Source organism: Alligator sinensis, unplaced genomic scaffold (genome assembly GCF_000455745.1).
Source record: "Alligator sinensis unplaced genomic scaffold, ASM45574v1 scaffold1329_1, whole genome shotgun sequence".
Taxonomy (NCBI): Eukaryota; Metazoa; Chordata; order Crocodylia; family Alligatoridae; genus Alligator; species Alligator sinensis.
Genome location: NW_005842460.1, coordinates 1,118,199 through 1,133,856, shown reverse-complemented (window position 1 = coordinate 1,133,856; position 15,658 = coordinate 1,118,199). Strand labels below are relative to the sequence as shown.

The 15,658-nt window shown below is 53.1% G+C and overlaps 1 protein-coding gene across 1 annotated transcript; it reads right to left on the bottom strand.

Annotated features, from left to right (window-relative positions):
* Nucleotides 1–4,916: 4,916 nt before the first annotated feature.
* On the bottom strand, nt 4,917–14,111 carry ACVR1B (activin A receptor type 1B). The gene is made up of 8 exons (XM_006030735.3): nt 13,872–14,111; nt 12,245–12,493; nt 10,972–11,202; nt 10,063–10,230; nt 9,255–9,411; nt 8,840–8,964; nt 8,089–8,219; nt 4,917–7,377 (listed from the first exon to the last, which is right to left on the bottom strand). Exons 1-8 carry the CDS (start codon nt 14,044–14,046, stop codon nt 7,252–7,254), a joined length of 1,362 nt encoding a protein of 453 aa, XP_006030797.2. The 5' UTR covers nt 14,047–14,111; the 3' UTR covers nt 4,917–7,251.
* Between the last annotated feature and the right edge of the window lie 1,547 nt (nt 14,112–15,658).

Here is a 15,658-nt window from a genome sequence, read left to right as displayed (position 1 = left end):
GGGGATTTGGGGGGGCACCACGTGCTGTCCTCGCGTGACCCCCCGCGGTGCACACGTGCCAACCCCAGCGTGTCAGAAACCACATGCTTGCTGCACACGTGCAAGGAGGAGCAGGGGTGTCCAGGGACTGCAAGGATGTGTGGGGGGTGTCGGGGGACGTGCAAGGAAGGACATGCAGGCACATGCAGGGGCGTGCAAGGATGTGCAGGGACAGCCAGGGACATGCAGCGATGTGCAAGTGCGCGCAGGGATGCGATCCCAGGTCCTCCAGGCCCCCAGGCGCCCGGAAGGGGAAGCAGAAGCAGAAGATGGAAGTGTCAGGCCACGGCCGTGGACATGGACCCCGACCCCACGAGCCAGCGCCCGCCTGCCCTGCCCTGCCCTGCCCTGCCAGCGGGGCCGCCCGCACTGGTCCTGCCCAGGGCACGGAGCTGCAGGGTCTGGGCCCAGCGCCTGCCGCCTTCTCCCCAGCCCGGAGCCCCAAGGCCTTCGCACCTGGCCCAGGGCACGTGGCATGTCCACAACTGCCCCCTGGTCCCCAGGGAGGTTGCTTGCCCGATCCATGCCACGCCGGCAGCTCTGCCTCTTGGCCGGACCAATGGCCCTGCCTGCAGGCATCACAGACTGCGGCTCCTCTGTGCCTCAGTTTCCCCACTGGAGAAGGCTGGACCCAGTCTCTGGCCCAAAGCTGCGGTGGCACAAAGCCATGTGACTGTCCCGGGGGTGCAGAGGAGTCTGGCACCAGGAAAAAGCTCCCACCCGGCTGCCTATGACCTTCGGCTCGGAGAGCCCACACGGGCCTGGTTGCCTCGGGCTGGGCCGAGGGGACTCATCCCTGGGCCCGGGGCTCCCTCTGCCGCCCGCCTGCCCAACTGCAGGGCACAGCCACGTCAGGGAGGTGCAGAACAGGGCTGGCAGGGCTCGCCCAAAGCCACATCCCCTGCAAGGCTCTGGGCAGAGCCCCCACCCGACTCATCTCCCCTGCCCCACAATGCTTCTGGGTGGGGGGCACGGCTGATTTGCACCTCCCCAAAGCCCCCCCACCGCCTGCCACACTGTGGAGACATGGATCCAATGCCAAGCAGATACAGGCCAGGAGCCAAACCCAGATGCCCCCCACTAGCCCACAGGGCCGGGTCCAGCTGCGCTTGCCCGAGGGGGCCCAGCCCCCCAAAAGCATTCCCCCCTCTGCATGTGCCGGGGGCCGAGCAGCTGGTTCTCATTTTTAGCAAGGAATGAGCTGCCGGCCCATGAGCTGCGGCATGGTCTCAGCACAACGAGCTCCAGCGCCGGAGCTCGGGGACAGCTGGCCGGCAGCTGAGCACGTTCTGCAACCGCCAAGGCCGCAGAAGCATCCTCCAGCTGAGGATGCCAAGCTCCCTCCTCCGTTCTCGGAGTTTGCACCTCCGCCCCTCCCGGCTCTGGCGGGAAGTGCCTGTCCCCCAGGCGCAGCCAAAACTGCAGCAATTAAAGCAAACCAGACCTCGCCCTGCCCTGGCTGCAGGGGGAGACCAGCCAGGCTGGGGTCAGAGCAGAGCGGACCAAAAGCTGCACGTGGCAATGCAGCTGGGCCCTGCAGCAGGGAGGCACCAAGTGCCCACTGGGGCTACACAGCCGGCTGACACTCAGGGCCAACAGCACTTTTCAACACAGGAGCTTGCAGCACTTTTCAAAGAGGGTAATGTAAGGCTCATCCGTGCGCCACCTCGTAGCGTGGCAAGGGGTTGACCCGATAGGGACGGACCAGCTCAATGTGCCAGTGTGGACATTCCCAAAAGACCCATTAGGCTAAAGGAGATCGTTCTGCTGCAACCACTCTGCGCGTAGTGATAACCTTAGCGAGTGCAGAGCAGGCCTACAGCTAACGGACGGCTCCACGTGGGTACGAGTTGGTGCCCTGCCACCGTATTCCCGCACAGACGGGGCCCTGGGGTGTCTCTGCTCCCCCAATGCACGACCAGTCCTCATGCCTGCTGTTACCAGCTGCACAGCTGACGAGCAGATTGAGAGCTGATCTTCCTGTTCGGAGATGAGTCCTGAACAGGATGCAACGCCCGCTCGGGGCGCAGCAGGGATCTCATCTTTGCTGATTTTTAAACCTCAAAAATAAGAGCCGAGGGGGCCAGACCATTTTAAAGATCGTTTAAGGGTTTGGGCCAGAAATTGCAACCAAAACAGTGAGTCACAATTACAGGAGCACGAAGGAATTTGTGTGGCTGGGAGGACTAAGAGGCCAAGTCAGGACTCCTGGGTCCCACATCTGCTTTTTCATCCATGCTGTTCATTCAGGGCAGCAACCAGCTCTGTCCAGGCAGGGGCAGCAGAAGCCCTCCTCCAAGCTCACAGAGGAATGAAGACATAGGGACCGTGTGTGAAGGATTTACAGGTTTTTGCTCCTGACGCACCTAAAAAGAGCAGAGTATTGCAGGGAGAGAGAGAGCCCCCAAGAAGCTGAAGACACCAAAACTTCATCCTCCTGCTGTGGCTCAAGCATACTCCAGCAAGCTTGTTCAAAGCCACGGCAAGTCAAAGCAGCACTCGTGGAGCGTACAGGGCACGACCTCTTCTCCTACGTGCCGACAGGATCGGGGATTCTGCCCAAGGTTTACTTAAGAGTCAGTTGTCAAAAGTTAGTTTGCAACAGTCTCGCTGGCGTTGCTCAGCCCTTGCACACCCCTGGGACAAGGCAGCCTTCAAGCTACTGGGTTTGGCTTTCACAAAGGTCAGGCTGTACCAGAGACCAGAGCTGCAATGGCCCTCACCCAGTCCCAGTTTGCCCCCAGGGACATAATTTAGCTAGATGATACACCTCTGATGCCCGGCCCCCTGCACAAGTGCACACGCAAAGGGGCCAGGTACTGCTCTTTAAATAGCAAGACCATGCCCCTCTCGGGTTCTCTCCTTTCTGGCATGGCAGGGTAGTGAGCGGTGCTCACGACAGCAAAGCAATTGAAGCTTAAAAACCAGGGCAGGGAGGACAGCCCAGACGACTTCCCCCAGACCCTGCTCCAAGCCAGGCACTAATTGTATTAGCCTGACCCAGAGCAGCTGAGCACACCATGGTGCAAGGAGGATTTCCCCCTTGATCCGTTCACAGCGTGCTCCATTTCAGACAGCGTTGAGCAACACCAGCTCCTCTTCCAGCAAATATGTTTCCTACCCAAGTGCAGGGGGGCTGGACCCGACGATCTGTAATGTTGCTTCCAGCCCCTAACAACCATGAAATAGGATGCTACAGGGATGCTAGAGCTCGTGGGGGCAGGGAACATCCTCCTCCTAGGCTGGCTTTTCAGTAACATCCCATCCATCAGCCTCATCCCCACCAGCAGAAATCCTCTTAATGAGGTACTATTGTTAACTTAACTTATTTAGTCTTTACGGCTCTTTGGGCCAGAGGTAGATGCTGTTAATGAGCAGCCTGGCTGGCCCTAGGGACCAGGCCCCAGCCCCCCTCCATGCAGAGCCAGTAAGGGAAGGCATCTCTTCACCAAGGGGAAGATGGCACTTGCACTGGGTCAGGTCAATGTGTTAGGTTCCCAGCAGTGCCAGGCACCCAGGGTACCAGTCCCCACACAGCTGGCCAGGGCTCTGCCCTGCTCAGCCTCCCCTGGAGCACAGCTTGCTCTTGCAGTGCATTTCTACCATGGTACAGCTCAGTGGCAGTGCCAGGAGCCCCTGGCTACGTAGAGGCTGCAGCTGCCTTTAAAGTCAGCAGAACTGGATTCATGTTCTAAGTAGGAAGGTCATAGGTTCAATCCTTGCTGCTAACAACCCCCCTCCTACAAACACATTTAGTCTTCCCATGTGGAGCAAGAGGGCCAGACCCAGGTCTTGGTCAGAGGTAGGCCAAGCAAGGGTCATCTTCGTCCAGCTCCCCAAGGCCAGGGTACAGTCCTTAGGAACAGCACATGTTCAAAGTCCTTGCCCAATGGGTAATGGCTGTCCCAACATGCTGAAACTTCCCCATGCTCCCTGGAAGGCGGGGGTCGAGAGCAGAAACCTCTCTTTTCTCCCACTAGGACACTTGGCTCCAAGGTCTGTCTTGGGACCCCTAAGTGACTCCTCCCTTTCCCCACTTGGGGCCCGCAGGTTGTTGCCGTGTAAGCCATGAGTCCAACAGGTCACGTGAATAAAACCAACTTTTAATAATGTACAGCAGAAATTGGACAGCCTCATTCTTATATTAAAACAAAAGATTTCCTATATTACATAGTATTTACATTTGCATACTGAAGAGGTAAAGTGTCTAAGTGGCTATTTTACAGTCCTTTTCTAATCAAATGTACAAACCCAAACAAAGAAAAGGGCAGGTAAGTACCAAGAAAGATCTGTTCTGAAGCCAGAGGTCCATCCCTTACCTGGCACCAGGCTAGAAGCCTCTGCCTCCTTGGCTCTGACTCTCTCCTGTTGGCAGAGGTCTAAAATCCCCTTAATTAAGCAAATTATTCCTCCTCTCCTCCCTGCCCCACGCTGTGGTGGCTGCAAGCTGTTACAGCAGTTGCAGAGCTCCCCGCAGTTCAGCTCAGGGCAGCGTGGCTCCTAGGTTTGCTACTGGTCAGCTAAGTAACTCTTGCAGGCCACCCCAGAGCGCGTGCGCAAAAGTGCTGCAGAAATGCTACATTGGTGTGGCACCAGTCGCAGAGGTCCGGCTGGGGTCGACCCCTTTGCACGGCTCCAGAACCCGTGGACTGAGCTGTCTTGAAAACCCCCGTCACAAGGGCATCCCACCCATTTCCCCACCTTCGGGGACAATACAGCTAGACAATCTGCTGCTTGGTGTCATAGAGGCAGGTGCATGTGTGGCTACAGTTGGTGGGGTGGGAGGGCAAATCAATGCAAGGAGTTAAAATAGCTGAAGTGGGGTCATCAAGGAGGAGTCTTTGGACAGCGAACAGGAGGCTTTGTGCTCTGGAGGGAGGATACAATGCTCACAGAAGGACATGGCAAACCGTACCTGCTGGCGTGATGGGCCTGGCCACGGCTACAACTCCCTCCCCAGCCCGACCAGCCCTGCTCCTGGCAGCTGAGGAATCGTGTCGGCCTGGTCTCAGGCGCCCACCACCGGGTTTCTAAGTGTAGAAGGGATCAGCCAGTGCAGTGTCGCTGTAGAGACAGGGTAACCTCTGGCTGAGAAACATCAGAACAAATCAGAAGGGGAAGGAAAGCTGTACATTCACAAATCACGTACTCCACTGCTCCACGAACCAATGGCCTGCAGCCTCCCAGGCAGGGGAACAGCTCCGCGCTGCCTGTCATCTTCAAACAACGGGAGGATGCAAAATGGCTCCAAACACAAGGCAAGAGATTCCTCACTGTACACAGATACCATCATCACAGACATGATACGGGGCTCAGGGACAGACAGACATGGATACACAGACAGCAAGAACAGAGTGTTTTAGAAAAAGTCACCCCGGCAGCTGGAGCAGAGATGAAGCCTCACCTTTCAGAGCAGGCCCCAGGTTCGAGTAGAAACAGTTCCAGTGTAAGTCGAGCAGTGTGCATTTGGTTTTTTTTTCTTTTTTGCAGTGATTTCATTACAAACGAACAGGTTGAGAGGTAATCATTAGAGATTGTTTGTTGGTTTTTTTTTTTTTCTTCTTCTCTTACAAAGAATTAACAATATTAAAAAAAGTTAAAATCCAGACCCTCCCGGAAAATAAAAAAAACTAATCAAACCCACTCCAGTTAAAAGTTATGGCTTCAGAGTTCTCCACCACAGGTACGGACCCAGCCAAAAGCCCAGCTTCCCGGAACGGCCCTCGCTACTGCCATTCCCTGCACTCGGCTTCCCTTGGCTCCCACATTTGCTAGGCCCCCACGTGGCTGCAACAGTCAGATCAGTTCTGCTTCACCCAGATTGGTTATTCAGTTGCAATCAGATTCATGCAGTGACCCCCCCCTGCCCCCGCTCCCACCCCAAGTTATACACAGCTGCTTCCAGAACACGAGATATTTACACAGGTATATTAAAAAGATGGACGCGCACTTCCAATCCTGACTCCCCTGCCACTAGATCCGGCCGGATGCCTCGAGGGGTACTGGGCAGTACCCACTTCCACGGGCACTCGGCTTTCTGCGGGTCAGGCCGTACATGCCTAGTGGCAGGTTTTGTAGTGTTCCTACCAGAGCCCTTTCAAAACATCTAAGGGCTACACTCCCAAAGGCGGATGCCCTGCATGCCTGCCTGCCCAGGACCCTCCAGCCAGGCACAGCACCAGCTCAAACTTCAGGCACCTCTCAGCTCTGCCATATCCCTCCTCACCAGGCAGTCCTTCCAAGCTGCAAGCACTGCAAACCCAGAGGGTCTGCTCAAAATCCTGAACTCCAGGTTGAAGTCAGTTCCTCATTTTAGGGAGGGGAGGGGGTGGCAGTGAAGTACACCTGATGGAAGTTCCTGCAGCTAGTGCCAGGACATGTCCCCCACGTGGGAGGACAAAGGGTCTGGTTGAAAGCAGCCTATTCAAGCTAGAGGATGCTTGCTGCTGGACAAGAGGAGGGCACCAGCACGCACAGTGCAGAAGGGGACACTTGAGATTGCACATGCACAGAAAGCACAGATGGAGATGCGCACCCCTGCAAGTGCATCCTGCTCGCCTGTGGAGGGGGGCAGCATGCGCCTCACGCACACATGCACTGCTGCACATACCAGTGGCCGGCCTGACCTCTTTGAACTGTAGGATATTTCAAGCTTAAAAAAAAAAAAAACAAAACAAAACAAAACGTATAGAAATAAAACCAGAAGGGAAATGGTTTCACAAAGCTGATAGAACTGCTCAGGCTCAGCTCTTGGAAGGGAGCACCATGTTTTTTCAAATATGAGGGAGAACATGTGGGGGGGAGGGGGTGTAAAAGTGCACACGCCACCCCCAGAAAAACAAACCCCAGGGTACAGCAAGAAAGCCTCCCCTTTTCCCACCCGCTCCCAGCACCCAGCCCCTTTCCTATGAGAACCACACACTGGACTTTACAGGGATTTCCATCAAAGAAAAAAGAAAAAAAGTTACACTCATGGCTGAGACCCCCTCCGAGGAGTCCCTCCCGTCTTCATGCTGTCAGGAGGTGATCGCAAAAGGTTTCTGTTCGTTTCATACCCAACTAGGGAGGAAGCGTTTTTCACAGGCTCGCCCCCCTGCCTGCCTAGTAGCCCACAGGTCACGCTGTCTGGTGATCGCAGCACGGTTGGGTAGAAACGCGAGGTAGGCCTCCATCGCATGCTCTAGCATGGCAGCTGCTGTGCAGTTCCCTCAGCTAGATTTTCACATCTTCCTGGACGCTGAGCTGCGACAGCGTTTTCTTGATGCGCAAGGCAGTGAGTCGAGCGGCACCATTGGCGTACCAGCACTCCCGCATCATCTTGCCCATCACTCGCAGCGCCTAGCCGGGACAGCAAGACAGGCGTTAAGCTTCTCCTCCCAAAGCCTTCAGCTCTTCTGCCAGTGCAGGACCAGCACCTGCCTGAAGCCAACTCAGCGCCTGAGGAAGGCACTGGTGTGATCACACCACGAGTGGACTGTCCGCTTATCTATGGGAGTTGGCAGTTCGGGCTCCCACCCCCCACCCCTGGCCTTTACCAACTGACTGGGAGGGAAGACAAGAGCTCAGTCTCTCCCCAGCCACATGATTCTTGATTAGCCACAGTGCTGATAGCTGCAAGGCAGGGACCTGGGCTCAGGCCTGGCTGTTTTGCCCCACCTAGTGACAACAGGTGTGCAGAGCATTCATGTTTGCATGGCTCGGACAAGGCCAAGTGCCAAGAGGAGTGGTTACAAGGTACAGAAGTTCACTTCCTGCTAAGGTGGAGGTGCCAGTGGTGGGTGGAGCCCCACCTCGCAGCCTGCTGTGCTCTCAACAGACCTGCTCTCCAGGCCATGCAGACTTGGCAACTGCTTCACTCTCCACATTGTCTCCCATGTGCTTTCCTAGATTCCCACCATGGGGTCAAAACCATGCTGAAGGTACAGCCAGTCCTGGCTGGAGCAGGAAAGTCCCACTCCCAAGGTTATTGCTTCCAGGACTGTCTGGGCTCCCTCTACCCAGTAGATGGTGCAATTTCCCTTCAGCTCGAAAAAGATGACAACAGACTACCTCATAGCTCTGCCACCAGTTAGGAATGTTGGGCCGCAGCTTCTGGTCGCATACAACTTTCCGCATCTCCTCAATGGACGGGTCAGAGGGCACAAGGTCGTAGTACGGAAGCTGATATTCTTCATGGATACCTGAAAGCAGGGAGCGGGGTGTGATTTCTGGAGAGGCCTGACCCACACGATGCAACAATGCTATGCAACTGTTTGGGACAGGAGCGAAGAATCTGCAACATCAGTTGTGGGAGGAGTCCAGAGAAGCAGCACGGTGCTGCTCCAACTCAATTTTAGCCAGGACGTGGGGATTAGACACTGCCCCTCTTGGAAAACAGGCCACAGACTCTCGAGTTACATGAGCTGTTAGGATCGTGCTGTACAAGAGGAAAATCCCTGTAACTGTACCCCTGCCCCTACCCAGCACCACAGGCCAGGACACTGGCTCAGTACTGATTCATAGGAAAGAAAACTACCTACTGAATCAGCAGCACCACTTCCTCCTCCAAGTCTGTCCAAAGGAAGGAACAGATTTGCCAGCAACAGCCGATTACCCTCAACCGCTCACGTGCCTGGATCGAGTCACTTCCCCACTGCTTCCTCCCTTGGAGATGTACACATGGACACCCCCCTCCCCCTCCCCCCCCCCGTGCTCTCAACCACAGGGGACCTGGCAAGCACTGGAGGAGCCAGCAGCCTGGGCTCCCAACATGAGCTTGGCTGTTGGCATAAAGCCAGAGGGCTAACCGAAAGCATATTACCTCCTGCATTGCACCTACGAGCAATCTCCCAATAGACTAAGCCCAGGGCATAGATATCGGCACACTTGAAAGAATCAAAATGCTTCATGTTGATGGTTTCATCCAGCACCTCGGGGGCCATGTATCTGTGGGAGAGAAAAAGCAGTTAAGTCATTTCCTGGTCAGAAACCCCGTGAAGATTACGTGGTATTTTCTGCCAGATACGAAGCTTGGGTGCTGCACCCGAGTCAGTCAACCCTTGGGGCTGGGGGGTAGTCAGGGAGGCAGAATCAGAGACTAGCTCCCTGCAAAGACCAGCTGGGCTCAGCTTCAGCGAGACTCTGGGAATCCAACACCTAGGACAAGCCCCACCGGCCCAGGGAGGCTCCCACGGTGACTGCACCCACATTCCCGTCAGAGCGGCTGTTCTCTTTACCGCTTTGTTCCAACCCTCTGGTTGGGTGCAATGTCAATAGTATCAGTGACCGAATCATGGCGGACAGCCAGCCCCAGGTCAGCAATGGCACAGGTGCCGTTCTTCTTCACCAGGATGTTTTTGGATTTCAAGTCTCGGTGGGCAATCCCTGGCTTTCCTGCAAGAGTAAAATCAAGTCTCAGTGAGGGTGGCACTTGCCCTTCTCACATGGCAGCAGATTTGCCAGGCAGAAAAACAGAAGTACCAAGAGTTCCTATAATTCACAGTCTTAATCAGATACTTTGTGTCTCTACACACATACTGTTCTACAGCTCCATCTCCCCTCCTGTCCCTTGTTTAACACACAACAGCTCTGAAGAAGGCATCAAGTGACTGCCTGAATGACCAGTGCCTCTATTCATAATCAGAGGAGGGAGTTATTCCAATCAGCTCAGCTCACAAGACACTTGACAGGGCAGCACCTCTCCAGTGCCATGTGTCACTGCTCTAAGAGCTCAAAGTCACTGTTCTAGCTCAGGCCACTACAGGACTATTCCTGCTCCCCAGTCATGGCCAGCACCCCACTAGGTGTGCATGCACAACATGGGCACAGACTGCTAGGGGCTGGACTGCAGGGACCTCCTCTTGGAAATGGTGGCCAGCCAAACAGTAGTAACATGTGGGCAGTACCAACCTTGCCTGAATTCAGCCCATGAAACTCCATCCTAAAGACAGAAATCCTGCTGTTCTCAGGGACAAGTTCCCTGCTTGTTCTTTGCTTTATCCTGGTCTAAGGAACATGTGCCAGTCCTTTGCTAGTGCCTCTTACCTTGGGTCCCCACGATCTCCATGTGCAGATGGGCCAAGCCGCTGGCCGCAGACAGGGCCAGCTTAATCATCCCCTCAATGGTCACAGTGTATCGGTTGAGGTAATCGAACAGGGAGCCATGCTCGTGGTAATCGGAGACGAGCCACAGCTGTGTCCAGGTCCCATTATCTGGTCCAAGGGAAAAAAAAGTCATTGGATGGCAAGATGCACGCTGTCCTGGTTCTGGGGGGTGGGGAGGGAGTGCTGCTACAGCGTAAGTGATGCTGGATTGGACTGCTGGTCAGTGGGCGAGACATGAAAGATGAGCTGCACCTTGTTACTCACAGTCCCTCATTTTGCAAGCAATTAGCAGCCCCACCCACCATTTCAGCAGTTCAGGCCTTTAAATGCTGCAACAGTCTTTGCCAATGGCCCCACGTTACAAACCCTTCTCTGCAAAATGCCAAGATACTGAAAGATTAAACCCAAACGTCTGGGCAAAGGAAGTGCCACTAAACACTGAAATACATCAGGCTGGAGCCCAGACTTCACTTATCCAGTTAGTGTTATTTCATTTAGTAAATTCTCCTATTTACTGGAAAAGACCTTGACCATCAGAACTACTGGCTGGATAGAAACTGCTACCAGACTTGCCTTAGGAGTGGAAGTTTTCTGCCTCTCTCTGAAAGAAACTTCCTTTGTCACAGGCTGTCACACTGATCACTTGCTGTTTTAATTTTTATTAATAAAGATTGATGACATCTTCCATTACTTTAAAGGAGAGATCATAATACCTTAAAAATGCACCCTGGTGGTGTTTTTTCACTATTTCATTTCCAAGTCCAGACAGGAACAGATGCGAACTGGATGCTAGAGTAAAGAATACTAAGGAATCCAATGCCACCAGTGAAAGCTGAGACAGCATTTTACCTTTGTTATCTGCAGCAATAAATCCCAGAATGTTCTCATGTCGCAACATGACCGTCTGGTATATTTCTGCCTCCCTAAACCAGGAGCGCTCCTCCCGTGAAGAAAAGATTTTCACAGCCACATCACCACCACGCCACCTGCCTCGCCACACTTCCCCAAAGCGGCCTTTGCCAATGATCTCCTGCAGGACAATCGTTCGAGCTACAGTCCGCTGCACAAAGAGGGGCAAACCTGCAGGCAAGAGATTTGAAGAATTCAAATGACAGGCACTTGAGGATGTACTGAAGCAGCAAGTTTAAAATGGAGCACACCCAGCAGGATTTCTCTGTATGATCGTATTGGGCTCAGACAAGACCCATGTAGTTATTAAGTCAACCCTATGCCTGCCACAGGCATTCCTACTATCTCCATCCTTCTGGTACCCAGCCATCACTTCACAGCCTGCCAGGGATAAAAGGACTCTGTCCAGCCCTCATAAGCTCCCAGGACAAGCAAACCATATCTTTTTGTAGGCACCAATTTGGGAATAGTGATCAGAAAGCATCAAGGGGCTTTACCTTATCCTCACCCTCTGCCCCAAAATAAGTGTTAATTTTCCTTTTCTCCTTGAATTGCTGCCATTGCCGACTGAACGTCTAAGGCTACATGCAAGAAGTGGAGCTGGTCTTGACAGGACTGCTCAAATCAGTGACACCCCAGTGTCTGTTAAGGAACTATAAGTCTGCTGTGGCTACCATCTTGCTGATGTGACCCCAAATTAGAATACTAAGTACGCATTAAAGATCCCGTTATGCTTGGCGCTGCAAAGGGCCTGAAAACATTTGTCCTGGCAAAAGGCCTTCATTTTGCTTTCATCAGTTAGCCCTGTACAGTCATTAGGTGACAGAAGCTGCTTCTCGTCACCACCTCTTGGGCCGTCCTGTAGTATTAGACTACACAGAGTAGCTTCATTTAAGCACCAAGGAGGTGAACACACAGAGTTTATGTACGCATACAAGACTGTCTAGCCTTACGGGATGCTTTCAAAGGTGCCACATGAATGTTTACCCATCACCAAGGTACCCGAGCAACAGGACTGGGCCACTGGCTTCATTGCCTCACAGCTGGTTTACAATAAGGCTACACAGTGCCCTATTACAAGGCAGACCCCAGGTAAGCCCGGATAGGCTGTGGCCCATTCTCAGTTGGTTAGAACCCATGGCACCAAGCACTCGGGAACACAGGTCTTCTATTACATGGCATATTGTTTGTCCCTTCCTTCCCCAGCCAGTACCTGAGCCAGAGCCAGAGGTGGAAAGATCATAGACCAGATCTGGCAGGGTCTTATCCTTGGACAGACACATTTCGCAAGAGGGATCTTCCATGTCCAACCGCTGCCGATTGTGATAGACTCGCTGGTGATGGTGAAAGACAAACACCACCACAATTATGATGACAAATACGAGGAAGACTGGTCCTGCAATCACTGCCACCAGCTCCACAGGGCCCCAGCTGGACTGGGGTTCAGTTTCTTTCAGGTGCCCTTGAAAAGGGAAGAGAAACATTTCAGGTGAAACCTAACTCCATCCTAGGCCCTCCAAACCACCAGGGAAAGCCCCCAGCTCCTCTCTGAGCCCAGGCTACATTAGCTCTAGATATGTCCCAGGGTTGTACAAAGGGCAAACAGCAGTGTTAGCATGCCACCCGCTGCAAAGTTGTGGGGCAGCAGACAGGCCAGGTGGACAACTGATCAGAAAGGGCTTTGTCAGCAGTGGAACTGCGAGCAGGAGCTGATGCCCCCACATCAGCCCTCAACTAGGATTTTGCACCCCGTTTTCAGGTCTTGACAGGGGTCACCCGCCCCCTCCCAATCTATTTTGCCTGCAGGGCACTGTCCATGTGAAACGCAACCCCCAGCAACTACCCAGGCGATCTCAGCTCTGATTAGCTGCAGTTGGTGCTTCTCACTTGCCCCAAGAAGCTCAGTACTGGACTGACCCAGGTTCCTGCCAGAGGCTACTCCCTTCAAAATGGGTCAACTCCTCCCAAGGAGCCAGAGGGCTAAGAGGGCAATAAAAGCAGTCTCTCATATCTTCCCACATCACTTTCAGCTTCCCTTCTCCATGCAGCAGAGCTAAACCACCAGGCTGGCTACCATCAAAATCAACTTGAATTAAAAGTGTTGCCAGAGGATGGAATTATGCCCTATGCATAGACCCCAACATGTTTTCAGCTCCAAGCCTTCACCCACTGATGGTTAATAGCAGGGGAATCTTACTTGCTCTTCCTTGATGGATGTTGGTACCAAACTGAAGGTTTTTGAGTTCTGCCCCCCCCTCACCCCCTTTTGCTCTGAAGCCTTAAATTAGTGCCATAAGCTTGTGCTCAAAGCTTACTGATTAAAGAGGAATTTCAATCCTGCAGGAAGAAAAGCAATTCCATCATACAAAAAGCAGGCCACTGCAGAACTCTGCTCTAAGACCAAGTCCTCAAGGCTGCAGGGCCCTTTTCAGCAGTGGTGAACCCACCCCAACATGGAAGTGCAGAAAAAGCACAGCAGTCACTTAAATGACTCTGGGAACAGGGTGGGGGGCAAGGTTAACGAGGTGAGGCATGTTGTCACACCTAACACCTGGAGCATCAAAGACAGCAAGCTAGAAGAGAACACAGACTGTAAACCTTCTTCCTACCCTAATACAGGGCACCAGTGGGTAATACTCTGTTTACCCTCATGGAAAGCAGAGAGTGACTATTCTCATTTTGCCAATGAGAAAGTGGAGACAGGACACATCCCTGCCTCCCATTCACACAGCAAGCTAGTGGAAGTGATGAAAACTGGACCCGAGAGTCCTAGTTCCCAACCCCTGCTCTAAGTACTCACAAGACCCCCAAATGGGATGGCAGGACATTTCCATACTCACCGCTGGGCACCATTAAGTCCACCTTGTTGCAGAAATCTGAGATGCAGCAGTGCGTGTTTCGCACATCTTCTGAACTCAGGCAGTGGAAGGGCTTTCCAGCAGGAACCAACTCTGCTTTGGGGATACAGGCGCGAATGTGATACTTAACCCCATCCAGATTGGAGATGGAGACCATGCAGACACCATCGGTTTCACACGTGGAGTTTGCTTGGTTGCAGTTGGAGCACAAACAAGTCAAAGCTACAGAAAAAAAAAAAATCATATGAGAAAACCTCCTTGAAGCCTGTAGTAGGGAAATCGCCTCCCCACTCAGCATAGGATACAAGTCGCCCTATGAGTAAGCCAGCTTTAATGGACCAGTAATGTCAGATGCAACATTTCATGACAAAGCGAGGAGTCACATGGACATACTTAGTGCAGTTTCACAGCTCTGCCATCCCTCTCTGCCCTACCAACCTGATCTACGCTGAAGACAGGCAAGATGACAGCATGCACTCGCAGCTAGAAGACACCTTCTGCTGAATAATGCTGGAGTCTGCCACTGAATTCAGCTAGTCAGGCTCCCAACCCTAGGAAACCATGAATGTTAAGAAAACAAACACAATATGAGGAAAGGGTCATTCCTATGCAAGGACATAAGTGATTCTAGTCCTGACAAGTGCATTTATAATGGCTTGCTCCTGCAAGCTCTCTTCAGGGAGCATCTAACCATAAGCCATTCTCTCCCCAGCAACCTGGGTTCAGAAGCAGCTTTTATAACTAAGTTTACCACTCATGTAGAGGGCTCAATTGACAGCACAGGATGATCTCCAAAATACATTCCCTACCAATCTGGGACTTGGCGAAGGAGGAAAGAGGGAAGAGCCAAGTAGCCCTTTTACTCTGTGTACCCTCTATCACAATTACAAGCTAGTCACACCCGTCCACAAGGAATTAGAGACCAGGGGCCTCCTTTCACATAAGCCACGGAACAGGTGGCTGATGTTGGCTGATGTTGGCTCTAGTTGCGTTGTTCCCCAACACAACTAGATTCAAGACCAACACCTCAGTGCCCGTCAGCCTTAAAGTACTGCATCTAGGGAAAAGGAACCAGCAACACACCTACAGGCTGGGAACACCCTTCTTGTCAACACAGTGGCAGAAAGGGATCTTGGAGTCATTGTTGACTCCAGGATGGACATGAGCCGGCAATGCGGAGAAGTGGTCAGGAAGGCTAACCGCACCTTGTCGTGCATCTACAGATGCATCGCAAGCAGGTCCAGGGAGGTAATCCTCCCCCTCTATGTGGCATTGGTCAGGCCACAGTTGGAGTACTGCGTCCAGTTCTGGGCGCCGCACTTCAAGAGGGATGTGGCTAGCACTGAGAGGGTCCAAAGGAGGGCCACTTGCATGGTCAAGGGGCAGCAGGGCAGGCCCTACGAAGACAGGTTGGACAAGTGGGCAGAAAACAACAGAATGCAGTTCAACAAGGAGAAATGCAAAGTGCTGCACCTAGGGAGGAAAAATGTCCAGCACACCTACAGCCTAGGGAATGACCTGCTGGGTGGCACAGAAGTGGAAAGGGATCTTGGAGTCCTAGTGGACTCCAAGATGAACATGAGTCGGCAGTGTGACGAAGCCATCAAAAAAGCCAATGGCACTTTATCGTGCATCAGCAGATGCATGACGAATAGGTCCAAGGAGGTGATACTTCCCCTCTATCGGGCGCTGGTCAGACCGCAGTTGGAGTACTGTGTGCAATTCTGGGCGCCGCACTTCAAGAGGGATGCAGATAACCTGGAGAGGGT